General features: G+C 44.5%; 1 protein-coding gene across 4 annotated transcripts in view; it reads left to right on the top strand.

Annotated features, from left to right (window-relative positions):
- Positions 1 to 13,738, top strand: part of MMP17 (matrix metallopeptidase 17) — a 225,787-nt gene that overhangs the window by 173,524 nt on the left and 38,525 nt on the right. For all 4 annotated transcript variants that reach the window (XM_068243452.1, XM_068243451.1, XM_068243453.1 and 1 more), the window contains one exon: positions 11,201 to 11,484. In XM_068243452.1, coding sequence (XP_068099553.1) covers positions 11,201 to 11,484 — 284 coding nt within the window. The remainder of the gene's footprint in view (positions 1 to 11,200; positions 11,485 to 13,738) is intronic.

The raw sequence follows: 13,738 nt of genomic DNA, 5'->3' as shown, positions 1-13,738 counted from the left end.
AAAGTGTGTGCACCCCTGCATTACATGATACACATACATAGACATGTGACTATGGTAGGGACTAGATTGTGAGCCCCTCTGAGGGACAGTTAGTGACAAGGCAATATACTCTGTGCAGCGCTGTGTAAAATGTTGGCACTATATAAATACTTAAATAAATAAAACTGCAGTCCTTGATGTGGAAAAAGTGACAGAGCTCCTTTAAGCCACTTTGTGTCTCAGTTTCTCTTACTATTGATGCAGTATTTTGTATATCGAGGTTCCATATTGTTATCTGCATAATATGAATGCATGGAAATGATTTAGCCCATAGTTAAATATTCATTATTTTGGGGATAATGCGTCTTCATCTGCATCAGATAAATAAATGGAAATCATTTCAATGTTATTAAATATTCATAATATATGGTGTAATGCAACCCCCACTGTGAAATATGAGTGTATTAGTAAGCGCTGAGGACTCCCTTGCCCACATAAAAGCATTAGGCCTCAGGCCCAGTGCTTTCATACAGGACACGGAACTCCAAGGTGATTTCCAATGCCCTTGAATTTGGCAGTGGGCGAGCATTACTCTTTCCGCTTCGTGACAAACGTGAGGACATTCTTAACTCATTTATTGCATTAAATGTGTTTACTTCTTTCTGTGTCTTATTTAGAATGAGTTGGGAAGTCTGTACTTTGTCAACAAGAGAAGGAAATCAGTCATAAGATTCCTGACAGGACTTCATGCTGCTCATTGTAAGCCAGCATAAAGAGCAGTGATGCAATGCAGTAAGCTAAAACACATGGGTGATTCGAGATTTCTATGCCCCCCCCCCCCCCCCCAAAAAAAAAAAATTATGGTAACTCATTTTCTTCATACTATTTCTGGTTGCTGCACACAATGTTTAGTATTTTTGTAGTGCCAACATCTACCACAGCACTGTACAGAGTTTCTTGTTTCTTGTCTTGCCACTTAACTGTCCCTCAGAGGGGCTCACAGTCTAATCCAATCCAATCCAAAAAAGCTTTATTGGCAGGACCAAATACATTTAGCATTGCCAAAGCAAAACAAAACATTAACATAGTCATATGTCTATATTTTGTAGTGTATGTACCATAGTTGAGGACCAAAATACAAACTCCATGCAGATAGTGCCCTGGCTGGGATTCAAACTAGGGACCCACCACTGCAAGGCCAGAAAGCTAACCACTGCTCCACCTTGATGCCCATCACATAACATCTGCTCTTTGCACTTTTGTATTCAGTAGACACAAAAGTGTGACATCTACAATGAGAGCAGCATATCCAGATAATCAAGGTGGCACAGGTGAGATTGGCAGGGTGGTCAGGGTCAGATGGAGATGGTGGCACAGGTGAGATTGGCAGGGTGGTCAGGGTCAGATGGAGATGGTGGCACAGGTGAGATTGGCAGGGTGGTCAGGGTCAGATGGAGATGGTGGCACAGGTGAGATTGGCAGGGTGGTCAGGGTCAGATGGAGATGGTGGCATAGGTGAGATTGGCAGGGTGGTCAGGGTCAGATGGAGATAGTGGCACAGGTGAGATTGGCAGGGTGGTCAGGGTCAGATGGAGATGGTGGCACAGGTGAGATTGGCAGGGTGGTCAGGGTCAGATGGAGATAGTGGCACAGGTGAGATTGGCAGGGTGGTTAGGGTCAGATGGAGATGGTGGCACAGGTGAGATTGGCAGGGTGGTCAGGGTCAGATGGAGATGGTGGCACAGGTGAGATTGGCAGGGTGGTCAGGGTCAGATGGAGATGGTGGCACAGGTGAGATTGGCAGGGTGGTCAGGGTCAGATGGAGATGATGGCACAGGTGAGATTGGCAGGGTGGTCAGGGTCAGATGGAGATGGTGGCACAGGTGAGATTGGCAGGGTGGCCGGGGTCAGATGGAGATGGAGGCACAGGTCAGATGGGGTTAGAAGTTATGGAACACTAAATAGAAGTTTAAAACAAAATTGTTGCGCTCAGTAGGAAAATGATTTATTATAAATGACAAATCCACAGATAAAAAATGATCCACATAATCAGAAAGCAATAAAACATAAAATAGTTATACCCTCTGCACACCTTATACTAGTTACACTCTCATGCTCACATGGAGTTTCCCTTTAAGAGTAAAAAAAAAGCCAAAAAATATAGTTTCAGCATTCCAATCAATGAGAGTGTGGTTAATATAAGGTGTGCAGATGGTGCAGCTATTTTATGTTTTATTGATTTCTGATTGTGTAGTGTGGATCCCTTTTTATCTGTGGATTTGTCATCCTATACAACAACTGACAGCCGTTGGGACAGGACGCATGTGCGCAAGCGTCGGGTGGCGGGTGCACGCGCGCACTGACTGCCGGTGGCGGCGTGAAGAAACCAAGAGCCCATTTTTAAACAAGCTTAGGTCAACTAGTCCTATATAATAATCCCTAAGGACCTATTTCCACTACACGCAGATTGGATGCAGAATTGATGCAGAATGGATACAGAAAAACTGACTGCAATGAATGCCTATGGGAAAATCTGACTCCGAAGAATGCCTATGGGAAAATCTGCATCCGAAAAATCGCGTTTAGTGGAAACAGGCCCATAGGCATTCACTGGAGTCAGTTTTTCTGCATCTATTCTGCATCCAATCTGCATGTAGTGGAAATAGGCCCTAAGTGTCCCTGCGTCATCCAGTCCCTGTGTCCGTGTGTTTGCACTACTGCGCATGTGCAGCACGGACAGCCGTTGGGACAGGAGGATGGGGCCTAGGAGCTGGGCAGACAGATGCACGGCGGATGGGTGCGCGCACGTGGAGGACAGGTGCGCACGCATTCCCACTGACCGGCAGTGGTGGCGGTGTTGAAGAGACCTAGAGCCCGTTTTTAAACGGACTTAGGTCAACTAGTTTATAATAAATAATTTTCTTACTGAACGCAATCATTTCGTTTGGGATATTTTAGATGTTTAGTGGGTAGCATTGCAATTGGTTTGCAGCTTGTGGGGTATAAACTGTACAGTAGTGCTTTATTAGCGCCCTCTATTGTTTATTTCTTTCTGTTTTTACTAAGTAGAAGTTGTTACAAACCAAGGTCTATTTATAAAGTAGCACTGATCTGATTACAGATTGCTCCTTCTCTGTTCTCCTACAGATCTCTCCACTGGGACTATCTTGCTTAAGAAGAAACGATAGATTATGCTGGCAATCAGTACTTTCATTGCCTTCTATAATTACTCTAAAGTGGTGATTTGAGGTTCTGTTTACTTAAATTGAACTTTGGATCACATGCAAATGCCATTAGTGCTGCACTTCTATAAGTGTGCTTGTGATTGAGACTGATCAGGGATGAAGGACACTGCCCATAGGGTGCTAATCACTGGGGCAGAAGGGAAGGGAAGACACCTCACTGAGGGAATGGGTTGTGCAGAGAAAACAGGCAATACACAGAAGATACAGGAGCAAGGTGGCAGACTCTATGTATGACCTGAAGTGTAGAGGGTAGACAGTGTGCAAAGCTTGAAGGATATGTGGGGCAAAGGGAGTGGCACTATACAGTGCCTGATAGGAAAAGGAATGAACATATTGCCATGCCTAGAGTTGAGGGGGCACTCACTATATAGCACCTGGCAGTAAGAGGATGGACAGTGTGCAAGGCTGGAATAGAGGAACCAATCACTTTACAGCACCTGAAGGTGGAGGGGAGAGCCAGTTTGCAAGTCAGACACTAGACAGGGGCTGGGTGGGGAGGGGGCAGAGGAGGCGATCAAGCTGCATATGGCAGGAGATCAAAATTCTGCACTCTCTGATTGGTCCAATGCTTCCGAGTTCTGTGATTGGGCTAAAATTACCGAGTTGCAGTAAATGGATTTTCACGAAATTCCAATTTCCGATTTCCAAATTGGGGAACTGGGGAAATTTCAATTCCGCAGAATACGAATGAGCATCCCTAATCAAAATGATGGTATCTAAGAGCTTTTCAACTCATGTATTAAGCATGGCTAGAGGGAGTTGGAGGGAAGGAGTAATTTAACTTTTTGGGGATCGACTTCCCCTTAAGGACCGGGCCATTTTACATGCGGGGGGGGGCACATTTGGGGGGGTTAGGCGCCTGGATCCCCAGTGTAGATAGCTAGGTGTGGTGTCCACAGTGTAGCCAGGTGTCCTCCAAATTGCCAGCAGCCTTTACTCACCTTCCTGGGTCCTGCGATGAGCAGCTCTAGCCCCCCTGCTCACACTGACTCTCATTTCCGGGTCGCGGCTTGATGATGTCATCAAACCCGGGACCCAACTGTGATGATTTGCTCAGCTGCCTGTGCAGGCAGGCAGCCTTTTGACCATTGTGTAGGTTTGCATGCTGCAGGACTCTGGAAAGAAGAGCTTCTGTCAGTTTTGCAGCTTGTGCTTGCAGAGGAATTTGCATACGTTGTCATGCAAATTGCCTGGCCACATTCATTGGAGGCGTGTACTATAAGTACTATGTCTTTCCCACAATGCTTCGCTGGTCATAAGGATTTCGTCCTATGTAACACTCCTGGTCGGGTGTCAGCCTTACTCTCTGTTTGAAGATCAGCTTAGAGTAATTCCTGGAAACTGTGCTAGGCAGATTTCCCTAGTGCAGTTAGGATTGTTTATCTGTTTTGTTTGTCTGTTGCGATTGTCCTGTCCCAGCGGTGGTCGATAGGAAGTCGTTCTGATCTCTGTTCTTGGAGCATAGCTGGTGCAGCGGTTGCTACCAGCTATCTCTTCTGTTCTGCCTCTCTGGATCGCGCTAGACACTTTTTGCTAGCGCTGTGGATCCTTCTGTTCTGTCTCCTGGGATCGCGCTAGCCACTTTTCGCTAGCGCTGGGGATCCTTCTGTTCTGTCTCCTGGGATCGCGCTAGCCACTTTTCGCTAGTGCTGTGGATCCTTCTGTTCTGCTACTCTGTGCCTGGATCGCGCTAGCCACTTTTCGCTAGTGCTGTGGATCCTATCTCTCGCTTGTCCCTGTTTTCGTGTGTCTGTCTTGTCTGCTACGACCGCTTGCTGGAGGCTCGGTGAGGTAACCGTTAAGCAAGCGTTCGCGTCCTCTGTTTCATGTTTGTCTGTCGATGGTTAGTTAGGCGTGCTTGTCTCTATTGTGCTTATCACGTGGAGACCGCGCATAACTGCGTGCACTGTTGCGAATGAGTGCGGTGTTCGCGGTTAGCTAGCATTTTTTATTTTCCGCATCTTCTCATTGTATTATTTGCTGTGCCTTTGCTACCCTCGTATTCTGTTCTGATCTGCCTTGTGTCATGTCTGGCGATCGCACCTCTCGCGATCGCGTTCCTATTTCATATCTGCTGTTGTGTGTGCGCGGTCGCGGGGCGGCGACTGGATTGGCGCACACACATACAACCTGTCCCTTTGCTCGTTCTCATTCGCAATCGCCTCTCTTGCAATTGCGTTCTGCGCTTCGTACAATTCCTGTCTGGCATTTGTGGAGGTACAGAGGATTGGTTCCTCTGCACTCCCCAGCGCCATCTGCCGACAGGAATTTCCCTCTACAGGTGCGTAGCACCTTTTGCTGGGTGCCTGCAATTACACGCTTGTGGAGGATTTCCGCCGTGTCAGCGCACACGTTGTGCGCTGATCACGGAGAAAGTTCCACAATCGTTACACCAACACTTAAGTCAGAGTGAGCTATAGGCACAGATATCCTGGCACCTTAGACTTTTCCTTCCATGAGCCTACAAACCCCCACTGAACTGCACCCCAAGTGTGCTTGCTGTTCAATAAAGCTTATCCTGATATGATTAAAGGAGTCATCAGTCACTATGCGCTACCCCATGAAATACTTACCCAGGGCTTCCTCCAGCCCCTTGCAGCCGACATGTCTCACGCAGCATCTTCACTTGCAGCCCCGGCCCGGAGTCCCCGCCGGTTCAGAGGCCAACCTCGGGGTTGTCCTTACTGAGCCTGCATGAAGTGCTGCTGTCAATCAAGTCCAAGTTGTGCGCAATACACTGCGCACAACGTGGACTTGATTGACAACTGCGCTCGCGCAGGCGCAGTAGAGGAAGTCGGCATCTGCACTGGTGGGGACCCCGGACCGGTGGCTACGAGCGGAGATTCTGCGTGGGACATGTCAGCTGCAAGGGGCTGGAGGAAGAACCGGGTAAGTATTTAATGAAGTAGCACGTAGTGACTGATCACTCCTTAAAGGATGATCCCTGAGCAGTGTTGTACAATGTACAGTGTATTTTGATTGCAGACTGAAGGGAGATCTCGTCAGTGGAATGCAGAGAGCTGGATGAGTAACATCTCATTTACACTCTCATCAGGACTCTGCATAGGGAAGGAGGGAGAGAGGCACTTAGGGAGGGGAGTGAGCCGCCTTCCCATCATCAGGCGCCTGAAGGGACATGCCTACAGTGTCTTATGGTAAATCCAGCCCTGTGTATATGTGACAATGTTTCTTGGAACGAGTGTGTGGACAGCTTTCCACTGTCCATTAAGGCTACCTAATCTGTCTTATCATGTCCATTGGATTTTAATATTGAAGTCACAAGGCTCCTTTACCAATCCAACAAGTGTGCCAATGCCAGACTGATTCCTGATGGTGCAGATTGCGTGGTCTGATGCACATCCTGTTTACGCAGACTAATCGATTCATCACTTTATTTGTGATTGATAATTCCAAATGCGGTTTAATGTCTAATGAAGCTATGAGGAGTCGTACTATGCAAAGAAAAAAAACTCACCATCTAGCTGGCTGGCAGTAAACATAAAAAATAGATTTGTTTAATATGCTATCAGCAGTCTGTATTATTTATCCTTTCACTGGACACTATTGCTTTATGTATATTTTATGTTTTCCAGTAATAATGGGGAAATGCTTTGCAGTTATTACAGGAATCACATTATGTTCAGTTTGGCCTAAGTATGTTCTTATGGTACATTATTTGTCTTTACAGGGTATACATTATTTATTACGGTGCTTTACTGTAATTCTTGGTTATATTTTTTGGACCAGGAAACTAAATTTGAAACTGAATCTTGTTCCATTAAAATAAATGTGTGATATAAATATTTAAAGGATGAGTATAGTTTTCCTGAATGTTGCTCGTAGTCCTCTCCCAGAAGCTCCTGTTTACCCCTATGAGTATCAGGGACCGAACATTCACAGTGTCCACCACAGTTTACTCCCATACCCTCTTCCTGCTCCTTTAATAAAAAGAACAGGGGTTTTAAAGAGAACCCGAGGTGTGTTTAAAGAATGTTATCTGCATACAAAGGCTGGATCTGCCTATACAGCCCAGCCTCTGTTGCTATCCCAAACCCCACTAAGGTCCCCCTGCACTCTGCAATCCCTCATAAATCACAGCCGTGCTGTGAGGCTGTGTTTACATCTGTAGTGTCAGTCTCAGCTGCTCCCCGCCTCCTGCATAGCTCCGGTCCCTGCCCCCGTCCCTTCCCTCCAATCAGCAGGGAGGGAAGGGATGCAGGCGGGGACTGGAGTTCTGCAGGAGGCAGGGAGAGCAGCAGACTGACACTATAGAGATAAACACAGCCAGCTCTGACAAGCTGTTTGTCAGCAGCGTGGCTGTGATTTATGAGGGATTGCAGAGTGCAGGGGGACCTTAGGGGGGTTTGGGATAGCAACAGAGGCTGGGCTGTATAGGCAGATCCAGCCTCTGTATGCAGATAATATTCTTCAAACCCACCTCGGGTTCTCGGTTTTAAGGATCAGAAATTATTTAGTGTGAAAATCTGCAGTAATTGACAAACTCGGGAAGGAAAAAGCACTTTAAAGTGTACCCAAGATAAACTTTTATTCAATGCATAGCTGTGTTCCTTTCATATAGTTTATAGAGCATTCCTCAAGCCAAATCCTTTTTTTTTTTGTTTTAATACTCTAATTCCCTATAAACTAAACAAGCCTCGCCCACAGCTCCTTTAGTGCCTTGGCACTCTGAGAGCCATGTAGCAAGGGCTTATGGGAGCTTAGTCTGGGCAAGAGAAGGAGGTGTTGCTCGCCAGCGATTTCAGAGGCAGAGGGGAGGAGGAGAGGGAAGTAAAGTTTTCACAGGCTGAGGGGTGGAGATGCAGGCAATCTTGTCTGTGTGTAATGTGACAAACAGAACATGGTCATATCACAGAAAGAAATAATCATACACTGTTGACGCTGTTTGCAGCTAGATTTGCTACAACACCTAAATTGTGATTGATAATTCCAAATACGGTTCCATGTCTTATGAAGCTATGAGGAGCCGTACTATGCAAAGTAAACAAAAAAAACTCACCCTCTATCTGGCTGGCAGTAAACATAAAAATACATTTGGTTAATATGCTATCAGCAGGTGGAAAAGCAGAAATTCAATGCAACGGATTGGGACAGTGGCGCCACATATTATGCTCTTGTTGCATTGGGTACAGTGAAGCAGATAGTCATTGAAAATGATGCTTCACCTCTACTGTTAATGCACACGTTTACTGGTAACGCATTGCATGCATTGCGTTACCATACTGCAACCTGTTATATACCCCAATGCACCCTTTGCACTGTGATTGTTGCATAGGTGGTGCATTGCAGTGCAGTTAGCTGCATTATAGAGCAGCCGTTACTTCGCACCAAAAACGCACCACTGTAAACATGGCTTAAGACTATGTTCACATAGCAACTTCTCACTGCAGGACCCCTGCATGAGACTGAACACACTCAAACTCACTAGCTGTGTCTTTTGCCAGTGTTTTGCAAGCGTTTTGAAAACGCTCTACCATTCACTTGAATGAGAATCGCAGTAAAGTGACATTTCTTTAAATGACCCATCCAGGATTGCTGAACCACTTGAGACCTCCTCAATGGAAAAGTCTTAAGGCAGCCATACACTGGTCGATGTGCCATCAGATCGACCAGCTGACAGATCCCTATCTGATCGAATCTGATCAGAGAGGGATCGTATGGCTGCCTTTACTGCAAACAGATTGTGAATCGATTTCAGCCTGAAACCGATCACAATCTGTTCAGCTGCTCCTGCCGCCTGTCCCCCCGCCGGGATGGAGCGGGTGCAGCGCTGAGAAGATGCGGAGAAGACGCCCGGGAGCCCGCATCAGGTAATGTATTTTTCATCGGATCGGCCGCCGCTAGCGACGCGCACTTTACCCGCGGGCGATCGAGGGTAATTTCCCGCACGGCGCGATCGACGGACCGATCCGATTTCGGGAGGAAATCGGATCGTCGGCGGCGTTTACCACGAACGATTGGCAGCAGATTTGATCCCAGGATCGAATCTGCTGTCGAAACGGCCGGGAATTGGGCCAGTGTATGGCCACCTTTAAGCCTGGTACACACATCCAATTTTAATTGGTCATTTTTACCACTTCCATGGAGTATGAGGGCCAACAGTTTTTGAATACTATGGTCAGATTATATAGGTAAGCTCTCGTGCTACATGGAAGTGGTAAAACTGCGCAATCATAATTGGTTGTGTGTACTGGCCCTGAGTATAACTAAGAAGATGCATAAGGGGCAGTTCACACTTATTAGAATTTGTGTGCGTTTTTGTAAAATTGTGTTCATCACATGTCTAATGCTAAGTACACACGATGCAATTTCCTGTCAGATCGATGGGTTAAACCGATAATTTTTGACATGTCCGAAATATTCCCAATCAATAATGGGATCAATGTTCTGCAGTAGTGATCTTACAGATCTGGTTATCTATCGAGAGCAGATCGGACATGTCGGAAATGATCGGTTTGACCCGGCAATCTGATGGGAAATTGCATCGTATGTACCTAGCACAACATACCTCAATAGCATCACATTTTATCTGCATTTTCTTCTTTTTTCACTTTTGCAATTTTTCTGCGTTTTAAAAGAAGGCAGCACATCTCCTTTTATTTTGTGTGCGATTCATGTTTAATACAAGTTAATGGCAATGCATAAAAATAGCGTTTTGTGCGAAAAATCACATGCGATTTTGAAGTTAGCAGGATACATTATGCAAGGAAAAATTACACACATCAGAGAAGAAAAACCCCAAAACTAAGGATTATTTAAAAAATAAAAGAAAAACTGAACGGGCCTGAAAAATCACAAATACAGATTTGTACATGAGGGACACTGCTTGCAGAAAATACTAGGACAAATGTGAATGGCCCCCTGGTAACCCTTTCATGTAACCCCATCTGCCAGGTCCCTGGCAACGAGAGCACTTAACGTATATCACCATGAAGTTATTTTACAAGCACTGCAAATATTTCTACTGAGGATGTTAAATACGTTCCAGATAAATCTATGTGGTATTTCCCTGGGCTATTAGCATTGCAGCAATCAGCACTTCAGCTTAAAGATATGGGGAAAAGGTTGAGTAAAATATGAGCATCACCTTTACTTGGACACATCCACTAAAGTGAAATTCCATCTGTCATTAAACATATTGCCATAAACCTATATCAGAGCTCTGCAAGTCTTTTTTGTCATTTAATGTCATTCAAATATGTTTTTCTATTTTAGTTTGCAGCTAACAATTTCTAACCTGACAGTAATCTGTACAGTGAGAGAGCTCTGTAACACAGACTGACCACAAATTGCCATCTTGCTATGGCTGGTTCTGGTAACACCTGACAGACCCACCCTTCCCTAAAACAGTATTAGGGGACTTTGTTGCTGTCCAAATCACCGCTGAGCTGGCTTCTGCCCACCCCCAGGTCACCCTCCTACATAACTGTGCTTCCTGGAGCACATGTGTGCTGGCAGGCCCTACTGTCACTTCTCCCTTTCTTCCCTTGCCTGTTATAGGTAGCTACAGGTGCCCCTTAATATTAGGTAGCCAGACGTACCCTCCGTATTAAGTAGCTAGTGGTGGCCCTGACTGAAGGGAGATCTCATCAGCGGAATACCGAGAGCTGGGTGAGTAACCTGTCATTTACACTCTCATCAGGACTCTGCATAGACAAGGGGGGAGGGAGGCACTAGGCAGGAGAGGGAGCCGCCCTTCTATCACCAGGTGCCTGTAGGCACGTGTCTACAGTGCCTTATGGTAAATCTGGCCCTGGCTCTGGGACAAACTTTCATTCTCTTAATTTTTGGAACATTAAGGAATAGGTCAGCAACACAACTTGATTAACTCCCAAAAATTTTGTAGAATGCTGGCCTATGGAGTATAGTATATAATGTGATATATCTGAAACTATGCATAGAGATTTTATAAAGCAAGGTGGTAAATTTAACATTGCTTGTGGATTATTGTTCCTTAGGGTTAGAACATTCCCTAAAGAGTCGTCCTTGGGCCATGACACCGTGAGGGCTCTCATGTATTATGCTCTGAAAGTGTGGAGTGACATTACACCACTGAACTTCCATGAAGTTGCTGGGAACAATGCAGACATTCAAATCGACTTCTCCAGAGCAGACCACAATGACGGCTATCCGTTTGATGGACCAGGTGGTACAGTAGCTCACGCTTTTTTCCCTGGAGATCATTACACTTCTGGTGATACACATTTCGATGATGAAGAATCATGGACATTCCGATCATCAGGTATGTCAGGGTAAGACAATATACAATTAAGTAAACAGTTTTTGTACAGCAGGTCCATTTGCGGTCAGCAGGTAGACTTACTCTTCACAGAGACTGAATTGTTTCCTAAAACATTGCATGTGATATCTTGTATTTTGCCATTTGCCACTATTTGAAAGATTAAAACTTTACAAAGCCATTGTAATGTATGTGGGTAGCTAAGTCCTTCCTGCTCCTGTGCATTAACCATATAGCAGCCAATTTATTTATCGGCTTGTAAGAGCTACAGGCCAATTTATTTTAGCACATTTTTTATTTCCTATTTGTTACATTTCCATGCTACTAATTAGTACTGATGTAATGTGTGTTTATGGCCACTTGTCACTAGGGGCAGCGTGAGACAATAACAGAGGACTTCAGCTTTCAGTTTCTATATCCCATCCATGCTAGCAGAGAGACATCAAAGCATTCCAAGAATTTACAGCACAACTTCAGCCCGCTGAGTTCAAAAGTAGTGCACTTATCTCAAACGAGATAATGCCTTTCAAGCTACTAATGGGTTAAAGTGATGTTCTTGCATCACATACCCTGTGCATGTTACTTTACTGACCTCATCCTCTTTGGCATGCCTCCTTGCATGCAGCTATATTCTCAGTTGTGCTGTGGCTTGTAGCCTGGGCTCTCTGGGAACAATCAGAGACAAATCCATGTGGTCTGATCACATGACCCCTGAAACACCATTGATTAGAGGACAAGTTAATTTGGAGAAACAGCTCACTAGGCATTTAAATGTATGCCAATGCATGGTGGCAATGGGTTAACCTACTCATCAGTTCACTACGTAGAATATCCATAACACTGGAATAAGACACCAATTTGCTGTCATGAGATGGGTGGCACAGCTGGCACCATAAAGTGTATGCTGTTGCTGTTACTTATAATTAATGGTTTTATCAATGTCACCATTTCCGACATGTGGATGTTAATTCAGTAAAATGAGCTTTCAGGAATTGACCTATGTGTACACCCTCAAAACATGACTGATCACTCTCATACTGACTGACAGTTAGGCGCATGACCTGTCACACAAAAATAGAAAGAGGTACAGCCGGTGACAGCAGTGGAGAACATTGATTTATAAGCGTGACCTTATGACTATGACTCTGTCACCCATTGGCAACCTCATTTTCTTTGCAATACGCTTCAGGTATTAAGAGTCTCTTGGCCCTTATTCAATTATCTTTCCTCCTGAGTTTTCTCTTAAGAGACGTTTTCACCTTATCAATAAAATACCCTTTTTAGCTGGTATAAAGCAAGAAAATACTCAAATTAAGTTTGATATAGCTTTTGTACCTACATTTTAGTACTTTTTTAATTGGTTTGCGCTGAAGTTATTTTGTAGATAAGATGAAAAATTATCTCCTAACTCAGGAGAAAAGTTATTGGAATAGTGCCCCTTAAGAGAAGGACACTGAGCTGTAGATCTGTGATCTATACTAGCTATACTATCAACTTCTATCAGTACTACCGTACGTGGAATGTGAACTTGTTATTTGGAGTGTTAGCAAAGGATTAAGCAGCCAATATTATTCTTACAAATAAAGTAACCTAGGTGCCTGGATTTTGGCCATACAGATATGGTGCTTTATAAGTACAATAAATAATATTAATACAGATATTACAGATAATATGTTCAGCATCAGCAGTATGATGAGTCTGATCTGGCAGCTGTCAAATTAAATGTAAAAAGTTGTATCAAAAACAATAGATGCATCAAAAAAATTAGACATTGGGGAAAAATACAAGTGATCAGTAGAGAGTTTATGTGTTATTAAACGATTGTTTAATCCAGGGGTGTCAACCCCAATCACGTAAGGGGCCAAAATCTACAACATTGCATCGTGGGCCAAAATTGTTTATTAAAGGAGAACTGTAGTGAGAGGTATATGGAGGCTGCCATATTTATTTCCTTTTAAGCAATACCAGTTGCCTGGCTATTCAGCTAATCCTCTGCCTCTAATACTTTCAGCCATAGGCCCTGAACAAGCATGCAGCAGATCAGGTGTTTCTGACAAATTTAGACAGATATGACAAGATTAGCTGCATGCTGGTTTCTGGTGTGATTCAGACACTTCTTTAGCAAATAGACCATCAGGGCTGCCAGGCAACTGGTATAGCTTAAAGGGAAATAAATATGGCAGCCTCCATATCCCTCTCACTACAGTTCTCCTTTAAGATTTAACATTTATTGAACAATCTCAAACTGACAATGTTT

Source organism: Hyperolius riggenbachi, chromosome 1, assembly GCF_040937935.1.
Source record: "Hyperolius riggenbachi isolate aHypRig1 chromosome 1, aHypRig1.pri, whole genome shotgun sequence".
NCBI lineage: Eukaryota > Metazoa > Chordata > Amphibia > Anura > Hyperoliidae > Hyperolius > Hyperolius riggenbachi.
The sequence above is the reverse complement of the archived record's forward strand: the minus strand, read 5'-3'. Positions and strand labels throughout refer to the sequence as shown.